At 32.9% G+C, this 16,347-nt stretch overlaps 1 protein-coding gene across 1 annotated transcript in view; it reads right to left on the bottom strand.

Moving 5' to 3' along the window:
• The window catches only part of NUP37 (nucleoporin 37), a 45,199-nt gene that overhangs the window by 23,571 nt on the left and 5,281 nt on the right, over positions 1–16,347 (bottom strand). The window contains exons 3-5 of the mRNA XM_069490761.1: positions 11,905–12,029; positions 3,793–3,865; positions 1,881–1,975 (exon numbers count right to left, since the gene is read on the bottom strand). Coding sequence (XP_069346862.1) covers positions 1,881–1,975; positions 3,793–3,865; positions 11,905–12,029 — 293 coding nt within the window. The remainder of the gene's footprint in view (positions 1–1,880; positions 1,976–3,792; positions 3,866–11,904; positions 12,030–16,347) is intronic.

The raw sequence follows: 16,347 nt of genomic DNA on the forward strand, positions 1-16,347 counted from the left end.
GCTATTGCTGTAATGATGTTGTACATCAACCCCCAAATCTCAGTGGCTCACAAAAATAGCATACATTTCTTGCTCATGGGTCTATGAGAAGCTGTGTTTCATAATGCCAGATGTCCATATCTGTTTCCTGTGTTTCTCATTCTGGGATCAGTAGCTATCTAGCACATGTTTATCTTATAGCAGATGACAGAGCACAGGAGGTCAAGTCAAACCAGTTATAACACTTAAAACTTCTGCTTGTCTGATACAAGCAGAAGTTTAGGCTAACATTACATTGGCCTAAACAAGTCACAAAGCTAAGCCCAATCAGGGGACAAATCTCCTTCCATGGGAGGAAGAAAGGGGAGTAAATATTTGCTAAATAATAATATCAACAACCACAAGTCTAGCAAAATGAGATACTTTGGGGCAATGTAGTGAGTTTTTTAAAAAGTTAAATTTGTTTAAAGGACATACTCTGAAGTTAAGCCCTTTGTAATTTTTAGAATAGTAAAGTCATTTCTTTTATAAAATGATAATAGTAGAAGGTGGTATATTTTTAAAATTCTTGTACTCAACAAAATAGAAAGTTGGCAACCCTATGTCAATCTCCAAAATTTTTGGAGAATTTTATTAGCCTACAATAAAATCTCAAAGTCTACTACAAGAAAGAGTATGGAATGCAATTCTAGGTCTCTCTAGCTGTCGTTCACTATTCAGAGGTGTTTCTGAGCTTGCAAAGACAGTCATTTTTCCCTTTTGCAGGTTTCATCACAAATGCTTGTGATTAGGAAAGTCCATGTTTTAAAGAACTGAAATGCCATCATTTGTTTCTAATGATCTAATTTTTACCTTAAAAATGGTTCCATTTACTCTTCAGGTTGCTGCATAAACTTGGTTTTGTAATACTTGGGGCCCTAGAATCTTAATGCCATGTTAATCTTTCATGTCTCTGACATGAAAATTTTAACAGGCAGTACATAAAGAAAAATGGCCTATGACTCTATAACTTTAAAAAGATGAGCTATATTAAGAAGATTAAAAATTTAAAAAGTAGCTAGCAGCTTTACTTCAAATGTGAAGTGATACATATTTAATAGCTTTATATGTATGTATTAATAAATACTAATGATTTTCACACAGCTTTATCAAACATTAAAACTATGCAAAACAGCTGAACAGCATTTTTTTCTTTGCTCACAGTACTGTTAAAGCAAATCAAGCAATTTACACTCCTTTAATGACTGATTCACTCATTTCACTCCTGAATCCTTAGCTTATTTCCACCTGCTACTCTTGCTTTGCATCTTGTTCTTTACTTGTGATATTCTCCAGCTTTAGGCATTATTAAAAATTTTATAGCTACCTCATCTATTCTAAACTAGGGGGTAGGGTAGAAGAACATGATACTAAAATGTATTGTATCTATAGAAAACCTCAAATAGAGACTGCTGAACTTGTCAAAACACTAAATTTTCTATGAGTCTTATGTAGCAGATGAGATTCATAGTTCATTATTAAACACTAACTTATCATACAGGATCTGTGAAGTAACTTCACAATATGGCAACTGCCTTTTATTATCCTACTGATCTTGACCAATACTGGAGAATTTGATTCAATATTTTAGATTTCATAAATATGCAAATCTAAAATAAGAAGCAAAGAAGACATCCATAAATCAGCAAGAGATATTTCCATTAGCTGGGACGAAAGCTCAACCGACTGGTTTCAAAACTCATGTTTGTGCCATATCAATGATTTAAATAAAGAATGCTTCTTTTTGTGGAACATTTTGTGGAATTTATATAAAAGTTACATTTTCTCTAATTAAAAAAATGAAATTCTCATTAAAATAAAATCAAAACTAAAAAATGTGATTTGTAAAATAAACAACATACCTGCAGGTATGATCATCACTCACACTTGCAATTTCTTGGCCTTCTTTGGGATCAAACACCAAACCATTAATGAAATCTGAATGGCCCTCTAAAATCTGACAGGAGGAGAAAAATTAATGAGAAAAACAGGAAAATAATTATAATATTCCTACAGAATATTTTTACTTCAGTGCTTTAAAAGCTTTCTCACTGCATGCTTCTTTTCTATAAATATTTCTTAAGCAATTTGCTATTTTTAAAGCATGATTTATACATTCAATTTTTCTGGAAGGTTTATCTTGGAAAGAAGTTGATCATTCAACACACTGTTATTAGCTTAGTCTTTCTTTTCTAGTATGTATTTCTTACAAAAACACACATACTTTTTTACTGTACCTGTCCTCGTATCACCTCCTTTCTAACTTATTACATAAAACTTAAATAAAAATTGAAGCTAGAGAAACTTGCTAGGGGTATGGAGATAGAATGCATCTAGATTTTTTTTACCTTATCCCTGCTGTTCTGCATACTCACTACTACTTAACACACACACATAGGATGGACTTCACCTCCTTTCTTTACTTGTTCAATGTGACTGTCAGCGCTGGAGCTAGCTAGTCACAATCAGCGCAGAGTCCATAGTCACAGTCAACACAGAAATCCTCTTCTGGACACAGAAAGGACAAATGAGAAGTTGCAAGGTAGAGGACTATGTGAGCAGGCAAAGTTAAATTTGTCTAAATCTTTACAGTTGAAATCCTAAATAGGCCTGTCAGATATTTAAATATTTTAATGGATATTGTTCTTCTTTTCTCCCTTCCCTCCTTCCAAAAACTCAAATTTTATTTCAGTTCTGAGGTTAATAAAGTGGTTCTATGTGGTATTTCTCACTATGTAGAAAATTAATGTAAAAAAAGAAATGGATTTGGTTTAAACATTCTTATGTAAGTTTAACAAACTCAGGTCCCCTAAATCATTCTCCAAAGCTTTTGCCATGGTCTACAAGACAAACTAAATTAACATTGAATGTTTAATGTCTATTATAACTAGCATGTTAAGTTTTGATAGGTCAAAATTTTATATGTCATTTATACACTTGGTTATTCATGATATAGCCTTAAATTAACAAATATGTACGGCATATTAAGCCTATTGTATATAGCTTAGAGCATAATTTTTACTATTTTTGAAATGACTAAAAAGGTTTATAGTTTACCTTTGATTTATAAAATTATTTATATTTTGATTTACTATAAAGTCAAGAAGGCAATACCATTCTTATAAGAAAACATAATGCAATTTTAAACCACCCTGAGGGCTATTTATTATAGTAATAAAAAACACATATATAGGGTTTACTATGACAAGCATTGTTCTAATTGTTTTATATGAATTAGCTCAGTCAATGCTCATAATCCTATGAGGCACCTGTCATAATTATCTCCATTTTATAGGTAAGGAAATCAGCACAGAGAGATAGATTAGGTTATTTGGCCAAGGTCGCACCATTACTAAGCAATAGCACTGGGCAAAATGCAAGGGGTCTGGCTCCTGTATCTGTGTTCCTAGTTACTTTGTAATTCTGCCTGTGCTATGCTGTACTGATCTTTTTTTCCCTTGAATTTCAACTTACTCCATGTGTGTTCATGTCTATTATACTCTTATTATATCCAACTGTGAATTTCTATTCTATTTGCTGTTCCTAGTTAATATTTTAATTTAGTAAGTGGTATCAGATTTATAATCTGCAGTCATTACTAAGAACCTAATTACTGTAGCTTATAATAGAATAAATGCGATCCTAAATTACATTATTTTAATGATGACCATAAAAAGTCATTTAAATCGGGATAAATTCAATTAAAAAAGCAAAAAATAACTACATGTTTTAAAATAAACTCTAAAGATTTATAAATTATACTTGTCAATATACCTTATATTCATTTTTATCTTGAAGATCTGAAGTAAATAATCTAATTTTCAAATCAGCAGCTGAAGTACAAAATCTGGAAGGAAAAAACCAAAAACAAGCCCATTTTTAGTCTCTGTAACTGAAACTTCTCCCCAAGCCCCCTCCTGTTCCTCCAAATCACCAAAGCTTTTATCGTGACTCATAATCATGCTTTTTTTGGAGGGTGAACGGAGAATGTTGTGACTCTAATATAAAGAATATTAAATAGCCATTACTCAAAGTAGGAGGCATATTAAATATTTTATTGTGAGAACACACAAAATGTTAGTATATTCTGGATTTGTCTCTTCAATAATAAAAGTGTAGAATTTTATACTAAATCAGCATATGAATTTAATTTTAAATGTTTTCTTAAAAGTATAAAAGGATAGATTTTTAAAAGTACCTTCATTTTAGCCAGGTCAACATGAGATATTAAAAATATTGTGACATATCTACATTAGTCTTTGCTTTCTTCAGTTACCCACAATCCTCTTTTTCAATTCCTCCAAATTAATTAAATTAGATGAAATAAGATATTCTTTATAGCTATAAAAGTTGGTATATTTATACCTCCTGAAATCTGGAGTATTACTTGTACTGAAATTAAACATTTAAGACATGTTTTTACAGTAGTTCATGGATAGATGTTAAATTAAAAAACAAAATCTAAACACCAAACAACTATTTTTAACTAGCTCACCTTTAATCCTAAATTTTCTAGATTCTCAGCATGTTAGATAATGGCTAAGGAAGCAATAGAAATTACACTTATGTATTGAAAAACCAAAATTTATTTCCAATTCTTTTTTGGTAAGAATAGCATTATACAGATCTAAATTTAAATTTCTTCTTTAGTTCTGACTAAAGTTGACCACTTTTTCTCAACTAATAAATTTAAGGACCTCCCTAAAAGCAAGGCTGTTAATCAATAGACCCTACAGTATTGGTAGATCTCTGCTACCACACCCCCCTTCCAGTGATTTGTCAAGAGCCATAAAAGGAAAAAGATCAAAGCCACCAGGGAACTCCTATTTGTCCAAGGTTTTCTCAGATGTGAAAGTAATAGTGGTAGTGAAATAAAGTAGTTCTTCTCACCCCCACAATTGGGACTACACTATTTTGAACTATTCATAACCAGAGTTCAAATTTTCCTATATTCTGTCTTTCTTTGGGTTCAGAGGGGAAGACATACAAGCACAGAAGGGAGAGGTATGTATTTGTGTGTGTGTCTGTGTGTGTGTGTGCGTGAGAGAGAGAGAGAGAGAGAGAAGAAAGAGTGGTCTTAGGAATTATCTACATTTTGTGGATATAACACTGAGTAATTTAGAGACAGATTGTAGTTTTTAATTTTAATATTTCATTGTATACTTTAGAAATTGAAACAAATTTTAATAATGGCAATTTCCCAGAGAGATTCTTTAAAAAATATATGCAGGATTTAATTTTTTTCTTTAGATCTTTGATTTGTTTTTTTTGGTAACTGTCACATGTTAACTTATTATTTTTTATTGTGGTTAAAAACACATTAACAAAATCAACCATCTTAATCATTTTTAAGTGTAGAGTATTGTAGTATTAACTATATGCACATTGTTGTGAAACATATCTCTAGAACTTTTTCATTCTGCAAAACTGAAACTGTATGTCTGTTGACCAACAACTCCGCTCTTTACACTTCTTCCAGTCTCTGGAAACTACCATTCTAACTTTTGTTTTAGATAAGTCATGTAAGTGAAATCAAGCAGTGTTTATCTTTTTGTGAGTGACTTATTTCACTTAAAATGAAGTCCTCAAGGTTCATCAATGTTGTAGCATATAATAGGATTTCTTTCTTTTTAAGGTTGAATAATATCCCATTGTATGCATATATTATAGTTTCTTTACCCATTCATCTGTTGATAGTCACTTAAGTTGATTCCGTCGTTGGCTATTGTGCACAATGCAGTAGTGAACATGGGAGTACAGATGTCTCTTCTATATACTGATATCAATTCCTTTGGATATATACCCAGAGTAGGATCGCTGGATCATATGGTAGTTCTATTTTGAGTTTCTAAGGAGCTTCCACACTGTTTACCAAAATGGCCATACTAATTTATAATTTACATTCTCACCAACAGTGTACAAGGGTTCCCTTTTCTCCACATCTTAAAGCTCATTTTTCATATTTGTGATAATAGCCATTATAACAGGTGTGAGGTGATATCTCATTGTGGTTTTAATTTGCATTTCTAGAATGATTAGTGATGTTGAGCATCTTTTCATATGCCTATTGAGCAATTACATATGTTGGTGGAAATAGTTATTAAAGTCCTTTGATTATTTTTTAATTGGATTGTTTATTTTTTGCTGTTAGTTGTAGAAATTCTTCATATAGTCTGATATTAACCCCTTATCAGCCATATGGTTTGCAAATGAATTTCTCCCATTGTGTAGGTTGCCTTTTAACTCTGTTAATTTCCTTTGCTGTGCACTGGGTTTAAAGTTTGATGTATTCTCATTTGTCTATCTTTGCTTTTTTGTCATTATCTAAGAAATCATTGCCAAATCCAGTCATGATGCTCTTCCCAAATGTTTTCTTTTAGGAGTTTTATAGTTTTGGGTCTTATGTTTAGGTTCTATTGAGTTAATTTTTGTATATGGTGAAAGTTACAATTTTATTCTTTTGCATGTAGATATCTAGTTTTCTCAGCCTCATTTGTTGAAGAGATTATCCTTTCCCCATTGTGTAGCCTTGGTATCTTTGTCAAAGATCATTTGATCATGTATATGAAGGTTTATTTCTGGGTTCTCTATTCTGTTGCATTGGTCTATATGTCTGTCTTTATGCCAGTACTATGCCATACTGTTCTGATTATTGTAGCATTGTAATATGTTTTGAAATAAAGAAGTATGACGACTCCAGCTTTCTCCTGAACATTGTTTAGGCAATTTGGGGTTCTTTGAGATGTAATATAAATTTTAGGAATTTTTTTCTATTTCTGAAAAAATGCCACTGAGATTGATAGGGATTACATTGAATCTATAGATTGCTTTGGGTAGTATGGACATTTTAATAATATTAAGTCTTCCAATCCATGAAGACAGGATTTCTTTCCATTTATTTGTGTCTTCCTTAATTTTTTTCTGTAACATTTAATAGTTTTCAGCTTGTAAGTCTTTTCCCTCCTTGGTTGTCTATGGAGATTCTTAAAGGGTTCATATGAAAGGATATATTATACATTGCATTAGTGCATAATTTATTGTGCATTTCTGAATATTTACGTAGTGTATAAGACTGCCATATCATCTGTAGTAGGTTGAATAGTGGCCTCAAAGAGATATGTCTAAGTCCTAACTCCTGGTACCTATGAATATGATCTTAGTTGAAAATAGGGTTTTCAAATGTGACTGAATTAAGGATCCACAGAGGATCATCCTGGATTTATAGTGGGCCCTAAATTTAATGATGAATGTCAATATAAGACACAAAAAAGGAGAAACAAAGGAGAAGGAGGTGTGAAGACAGAAGCAGAGACTGAAGGGAAGCATCAGCAAGGCAAAGAACATTAAGGATTCCCAACTGTCATTAGAATCTAGAAGAGAGGCACCGAATGGATTCTCCCTCAGAGCCTCAGGAAGAAACCAATCCAGTTGATATCATGATTTCAAACTTTTGCTCTCCCGAACTGTGAGAATAAGTTGTCGTATTAAGTTACCACATTTGTGCTAATTTGTATGACAGCCATAGGAAACTAATATACCCTTCTACTTTGTATACAAATACATGAATATTTCATTAAATAGCTTAATAGATGTTGAGTATCAAATTATCCCCTAAAAATCTGCCATATTTTACCAAGCAGATTTTCATTTGATTAACTACCTCAGCCTAGTTTTACCTCTGCCTTTTCCCATCTACGCGACTTAAAGATGGCACTTAACTGCTGCTCTAGGTCTCAGTTTCTTCTATAAGGTGAAAGGGAATAGATTAGTTCACTTCTAATGCCCTTTCAGTTCATAAATGAAAGCACTCCATTAATCCCATTATAAAATGCAAATTTTTACTTCTTACAGCAAAATGTTTAGAAAAAGAAAAAAATAAAATGCAATGTACATTACTGTCTTTACTTTCATTTACTCACATTTAATTAATAATGAATTATGAAAATAGGTGCTTGGATTTGGGAAATTATAGGTCAGGCCAAAAAAAGGGGAGGGCTAAAACCCTACCAGGTCCACTTTATGGTCCTGATGGCAACTAACATGTTTCACCAAAAAAATAAATAAATAAATAAATGAAAAAAAAAAAAAAATCTCCTGTGCTGCCTTGGCACACACATGGTATCACAGTTTGCTAAACCCCAAGTTTTGATATCAGGGCCTTGTCCAGTTCAGTCCAAAATTCCCAGTCTAGGCTAGTCAACTTTCCTTTGGTTCTGTCTTGTTAGTCCATGCCCCTATCCATTCTTCATATCTGTTTTGCAGCTAGAAGAGACAAGAAAAGAAAGAGAGAAAGAAAAGAGAAGGTCTAAGAAAGATTGAAGAAATATGTGACAGCTGTTATGGAACAAGTATGTTTTGGGTATGTTAAGGTCATAACCATTTTGGAAAACGGTTTGGCATTATCAACTCCTGAGTATATATTTAAAGAAATGTGCACATGTGTACACTAGGACGGATGTACATGAATGTCCAAAGCAGTATTACTCATATCAACCCCAAACTGTAAACACGGAATAGAAAATGTACAATATATTTGCAATGAAATACTATACAGTAACAGAAATGATTAACTAGATCTACAAGTAGAAACAAGGATGACTCTCACATACATAATGTGAAGCGAACAAAGTAGGACAAAAAAAGATATATATGGAGTTACTCTATTCATAAAAAGTTCCTAAGGAGGCAAAACTAAACTATATTGCTTAGGGATGCATAAATAGCTAATACAACTTCAAAGAAAGTCAAGGAAATGATTAGCAGAATAATTATGAGAATGAAAACCTATAAGGTGAAGAAAGTTAGTTAATTAGGGAGAGACAGACACACAGGAGACCTCAAGTGTTGGCAATGTTCTATCTCTTAACCTGCATGATGATTACATGGGTGCTTGTTTTAAAATCATGTTAAAATGCACATATATACCCTGTGCATTTTTGGGGATGTATGCTATATTACATATGCAAATAAAGCATAAGAAAAACGAAAAAACAAAGCTTATTCTACTGAATTCTCCTCCTTTGTATTTGTCCCATTGTTTTTTGGGCTATTCATTATTTCCTAGCTTATAAGAAACTTTAGAAAAAATTTGCTACAATAACACCACTAATGTTGAGGGTCTCCTACAGATTTCCTCAAAGCTATAAACAAATCATAAATTTCTGTTCAAAATGTCATCTCTAAAAAAGATACAGGCTATTCTGCAATGTTTTTAAAAGAAATATCTCAAGCAAAAGGGTTTGTAAAGAGATATATATTACTAGCAGAAAAAGGCCAAGTTCAGTAAAAATGTCAGCAAACAGAGGAGTGATCAAAGAATACTTAATAAGAAAATTAATGAAATCATTATACTAGGATTAAAATAAAAAGAAAATCAAACCTACAAAACTCTATGGCCAGCCTTGTGTTGCTCCACTTTCTTTGACTTCTTGCTGCTTTAGGGGTATTTAAGTCAACCTTTAATTAAACCAGAAAAACTCAGAGGAATGAAGTAAGGTGAACAATTTATTCTCTAGCCTCTGTAAAAGAAAAGTAGGGGTGGAAAGAGTAGGAAGGCAGGGAAAGAACAGAACTTAAGGCAGCTACATGCTAATGATAAACCATCAGTAGGGATTTCTTTCTAAATGTAGTGTAAAAGTTTATGATGGTAAGAGAGACCCTAAGTTATACCTTGGTCATCTTGACAGACCACTAGGTAGTCATGAAAAATTACTTTTTATTTTGGAATACTATAAAAAATGTAAAGTAAAAAAAAGAAGTATAGAAAATTACATATATAATCACAATTGGTACAATTATGAAAAAAATGGAAAGGGTTTTGGATATACAGATGGCATTCTTATCTTTTTTATTGTCTGCATTTTCTACATTTTATATATTAAATATCATGGTTTTTATAATATAAATATATAATTTATTTGAAAAAAATAAATTGTGTAGTCAGTTTCCTCTAAACATTTTCTTTAAAATTAATGGCTGGTTAACATCTTCTGAATTTATATTTGTATAGTTCCAAAAAGGATTTGAGGCAGTTTACCAAAAAGCAAGGGAAAAAAACAAACAAAAAACAATAAAAAATGATCAAACATAAAAAATCCATTAAAAGGAGGACAGGAAAACAAGCAACAAGCAATGAGGAGGATAAAGAATACAGCAGCAGAATATCTAGGTTAAAGTAAGTATCACAAAACTTAACTGAAAACCAGAGAAGACCATTTCCACAGCTTTCAAAATCTGCTCAAGAATGCAAAGAGACTTGCTCTTGTTTAGGGCCAGATACTGTGAACACTTTCTTTTAACATAAATGGAAATGAAAAGTACACCAGCTGTTGGCAATGACATATGTATGTTAAGAAGAGCTGTTGTGCAGATGATTCAAAATTAAGTTAGCTAAAAACCTGTAAATGCTTCTAGGAAAAAAAAACAGAGTATCTTCACAACCTTGTTGTAGGTAAAGACTTCTTTTAGGGGAAACAAATATACAAAAAAGTGCTCAACATTATTAGTTAAGAGGGAAATGTCATTGTGTTATCAACTAAAATGGCTAAGATAAAAAAGACTGATAATAATAAATGTTGGAGAATAGGAAGACCACCCTCAGATTATTAGTGGGAACACAAAATGGTAGTAGAGCCACTTGAGAAATTGGCAATTTCTTAAAATGTTAAACATGTATTTACCCTGTGACTCAGTGATTCTATTCCTAAGAGAAATGAAACCATATATCCACCAAAAGCTGTACAGAGTGATGCTCATAGCAGTTTTATTTATAATAGCTAAAAACTGGAAACTGTCTTGGTATCTACTTAACGGAGAATGGATAAACAAACTGGTATATTGATACAATGTAATGAAATATCACTCAAAAATATAAAGAAGTACAACATAGATAAATCTCAAAACCATAAAGCCAGATACAAAAAACAGATTTTGTATGATCCCATTTATATGAAGTTCTAGAATAGGCAAAACTAACTTCTGGTAATAAAAATCAGATCACTGATTGCCTCAGCAGGGAGTGGGGTACAGGGATTAAATGAGAAGGAAGATGAGGAAACTTTCTGAGGTGACAGAAACACTGCATTAATAGGGTGTGGGTTATACAAGTGTATGCATTTATCAAAACTGATAAAACTATACCCTTCAGAGCTGAGAATTTCACTGAACCTAAACTATTTATTAATTAAAAAAATCAAGTTGGCTAAATAATAGCCAATTTATGGTTGCTAAGTACTGTTTGCCAAAAGAAGATATATCTTTTAGATTTCACATTTGTAGGAAGCCAGGTTAGTGTTTTGTAATCATACCTTGAATAACCTGACATATTCTTGCCTTTCTAGTGAAGGCCTCAGCAGGTATTCTTAGGATTTTTCTCTTGCAAGAATACTTAAAGCACACAAAAAAGAAAAAAGAAACGATTTTTACAAAATGCCATCAATCTTTTTAAATGCCTTCACAAAAACTGAAGCCCAAGGACTGGAACTACAGATTTATGTACTGTTAGACATGAAAATGTGACCTTGGCCTATGTATGGGACAGGGAGGCTCATTAATGTCTCAACCGTATTTAGTTATTTTAACAGAGTTATACTTTCAATAAAATGGTAAATGTAGTGAAGAATTTGTAAAGACTTTGATTCAGATGAATCTCAGGTAAAGAGCTTTGTAGTTTGGCACAAACACATGGTCATGGCATCACTGTCATGGTTGCATATTTAAACCACAAATTCAGATGATAAGCCTCAATTGCAAATGTCAAAATATCTAATATCTGGGGTTGTGGAACATGAAAATGGGAGGAAAACAGTAGCTATGTCAAAGATTTCAGATCATTTAACACAATAAATGTACATTAATAAATACTGCATTTTATTCTTTTAGACTTACTTGATTACTGGAGGCAATGAATCAAGTCTAGTCTCTGGACTCCAAGCTATGCCATCAACCCTGACTCCGTGGTGAAATGTTCGCAGCGTTTTATAATGAAGTCCTTCAATGTCTGCTTCTTCCTCCTAAGCAGACACGGTAAATGTTTCAATAAGCTTTGAGAACAAACAATACTCTATATTTCACTATAATGAAGAATCTACCAAGAGGCCATGTATATGCTTTTGAAAAGTTCAAAAACAAATTATATATGTTGAGATTTAACTAGTTCATTGAATAAACAAAAATCCAAAGCTGTCTACACCTCACAAAATAACTCTAAGGCAACTAAAACCAAATGATAAACATGTTATACTTTTATTTTAGAAGACATTTCATAATAGATGGAATAAAAATGCTCTAAGAATCAGAATATTCCAGGTAAATGAATTACCATACATACATTATCAACTGAACACAAAAAAAATACACTGAACACAAAATTTTGATTATGTGGAAGATACTTTGGGACCTTAGGATGCCTCTAAGTCATTATAATCAGTGTCAATGGTTTTCAGGTAGTAGTATATGTGGTACTATTAATATATATAAGATGCTACAAATAATTCATCTGCACTATCACAATCTATGAATGGTGAATATGTAAATAATAATCTGGTTAATTTAGTCTTGGCTATTTGATTCTGGGTATAATGCTTAATAAAGTCAGCTTATTTACCTGGTTCAGTCCTACTAAAATGATTGCAGTTTCACAAGGTGAGGAAGAAAATGAACTTTAAAAGTCAAGCCACTTATCTCTGACAATGTGGACAATAACCTAAAAAGCTCTCCCAATACAAAAATATTGGAAAAATCAAAATCCAGAGAAATGAGTGAGTATAAGGCATGCAGCTGTTCTAAGGGCATTTGCCCACATCCAGTGACTTAAAAAGTTTCAGTTTACAAGGGACAGGAGACAAAGCTTAGTACCTATACAAGGAAGGAGTCCAGTTAGAGATCTCTGTATAGATCCAGGGCCCTTAAGTGGAAAGTAGGAAAAAACAAAAACAAAAAAACCCTGCCATGCAAAATATCTACCATGGGTAAAGGTCAAGAAAGAGAAAAAGAAACTTGTGAGAAATTAAAACCATTAGCTGGCCCTAGCATGAGTTTGGGGCTTGAATTCACATTAACAATGCAGTGTAGAAAATGACAAAGAACTTATTTCAAAGTGGTCTTATGTTGGTAGTGGCCTCAAGCACCTGAAAAAGAAAAAGGCAAAGTCTTCCTGGATGAACTATAATATCTCTATCTAGGCTTCCAAAAGTTCCCACAGAACTCAGAAAAGTATAGACAGTAGGAGGGAGGGAAGGATGGGGAAAGGGGAGATGTTGATCAAAGGGTAGAAAGTTTCAGTTAGACAGGAAGAATAAGTTTTTGAGATCTATTATACAACTGTGGTGACTACAGTTAACAATAATTTACATTTCAAAATTACTAAGAGTAAATTTCAAATGTTTCACCATAAAATTGATAAGTGAGGTAATAGATATGTTAATTTGCTTGATTTAACGATTCCACATTGTACACATGTATCAAAATATCACACTGTATCCCATAAATACATACAATTATTACTTGTCAATTAAAAATCAAAAAGGAGGCTGGGTCTGGTGGTTCATGCCTGTAATCCTGGCACTCTGGGAGGCTGAGGCAGGAAGATTGCTTGAGGCCAGGAGTTTGACACCAGCCTGAGCAAGAATGAGACCCCGTCTCCACAAAAAATAGAAAAATTAGCTGGGCATGGTGATCCACTCCTGTAGTCTCAGCTACTCTGGAGGCTAAGGCAGGAGGATTGCTTGAGCCAGGAGTTTGAGGCTGTAGCTAGCTATAATGATACCACTATACTGCACTCTAGCCCAGGTCGAAGAGCAAGACCCTGTCTTATAAACAAACAAACAAACAAAACTTTTAGAGATGAAGATACCATAATTGAAATAAAAAAAAAAATCAATGCTCAGATGCAGCTGGAAGACAGATTTGAAAAAACTACTCAGAATGCAGTAAAGAGAGAAGAAAATAGAGGTTAAGAGACGTATGATTCACTGAGAAGTTTCACCATATATCTTATCTGGGTTATATCAGGAGAGAATAGAGCGAATGGGGGAAGAGGCAGTATTTGAAGAGATAATGACAAAGGGTTCTCCATACTTGATGACATGCATCAACGGCCATATTTAGAAAGGACAATAAATCACAGGCAGCTTAAATCAAAAGAAATGTACACCTAGATATTATGCAGAAAACACACAGACAACACACATACACATACACATAAAGAGAGAAATCTTAGCAACTACAGCTAGAAAAGACTAGTTTTGTATAAAAAAGATTTCCTATAAAAGGGTAATAATTAGCCCAACAATTGACTTCTCAGAAGAACCAGCAAAAGCAGGAAGACAGTGGAATAATATTTTCAAAATGCTGAGAGAAAATAACTGTGGGCTTGCAGACACAACAAAACTGATTTTCAACAATGAGGGTATGTTAAAAATATCTTTAGAAAAACACAAAAAAAACAAGAGTTAGCATCTCAGTAATAGTTGGCAAAATATGGCTCAGAGGCCCAATCTGGCCCATGGCCTGGTTTTGTACAGTCTACAAGTTTAGAATCATTTTTACATTTTTAAGGAATTGTAAAAAAACAAAACAAACAAAAAACAAAGAATAATATGCAAGAGACCTTAAGTGCTTGGCAAAGCCTAAAATATTTACTATCTGGCCCTTTAAAAAAGTTTGCCAACTCCTGTAGTAAAGGGTGGGCTTTTGGGTGAAGAAAAATGATCCTAGAATGGAGGCTTGAGATTTAAGAATCAGTGAGTTAAAAAGATCAAAAAAAGCAAACAGGTGAGTAAATGTAAACAAGTATTAGTCATATAAAACAAAACTATCTAAGTTGTAGGCTAAAATGAAAAGAAAGAGAACTTAAATCTTGGACAATAGTAAGTCTAGAGGAAAGACAAAAGTTCAAATATTTAATATTCTACTCTTCATGAAGAAGGTAAAAATATTAATTTTGACTTTGTCTAAGCAAGCATGTTCAAATGTCTTTCGTGACCATTAAAAAAAAAGAAATAGCATATAAATCTTCCAAACTATCAGGGAGGAAGAACATGAAAGGAGAGAGTACAAAAATACATACAGAAAACATAAGAATAGGCATATTGGCAATGTTTTCAATAGTTAAAAAACTAAAAGTAACCCAAATAGCCAACAAAACAAGAACAGATAAGTAAGCTGTAGTATATTAATATTATAAAACACCATAGATAATGTATATATTATAAGCATAAAACATAGCAATTATAAAAATAAGTAAATCATTGTTGTTATTTAAATAGATAATCTGAACTGGGTCTAGAGACTAAGGTAAAATTTTTCATGACAGATTTGTCCAAGGAATCTTCTGTATTAAGTGACTATAGTTACCTTTTTTTTTTTTTTTTTTTTTTTTGAGACAAGAGTCTCACTCTGTTGCCCAGGCTAGAGTGCCGTGGCATCAGCCTAGCTCACAGCAACCTCAAACTCCTGGGCTTAAGCAATCCTCCTGCCTCAGCCTCCCGAGAAGCTGGGACTACAGGCATGTGCCACCATGCCTGGCTAATTTTTTCTATATATATATTTTTAGCTGTCCATATAATTTCTTACTATTTTTAGTAGAGACGGGGTCTCGCTCTTGCTCAGGCTGGTCTCGAACTCCTGAGCTCAAACAATCCGCTTGCCTTGGCCTCCCAGAGTGCTAGGATTACAGGCGTGAGCCACCACGCCTGGCCTTATAGTTACCTTTTATAAAAGCTTATGGGATTATAAAATATCATCAGGGAAAAAATTCAGAGCAGGCAAAACTTGATATTTAATGGAATTATATATGTCTAAATTGATAGGAATTACCTGAATGCCTGTTCTAAGGATTCCATTCACCCTGAATCTGAATGCAAAGTTTTATAATGTATACTTTAATGGAATCCAAGTGGATATGTTGATTTTTCCAGATAGCCTTTGGGATCCCAGTAAAGTCATTTCACAGATATGCCATATATGTCTTTTTCTACATAATTCAGATACCCTTTGAAAATAACTTTAAATTTCAGGTGCACTTAGCATTAAGAGCAACTTTTTCCATAAATGGAAGAAGGAAATAGAAATACACTTATCAAGGACAGAAAAATACTATCAAATTTTATCACTTCATAAATTGTGTGTATTATAGCTGCATACCTAACAGCCAGATATGCCAAGGCAGCAACCTTTGAGCAATTTTAAAATAAGTTTAGGAGTCTAATCATAGCTACTTCATACTTTGGGTTATATCTGTTTTTCCACACTTGACAAATCAATCTTCTAAAAATGAAGCTTTACACGAAAATATACATTATTTTGCTACTGTAACAATATTGTTGACAA

This window comes from Eulemur rufifrons, chromosome 16 (assembly GCF_041146395.1).
Source record: "Eulemur rufifrons isolate Redbay chromosome 16, OSU_ERuf_1, whole genome shotgun sequence".
NCBI lineage: Eukaryota > Metazoa > Chordata > Mammalia > Primates > Lemuridae > Eulemur > Eulemur rufifrons.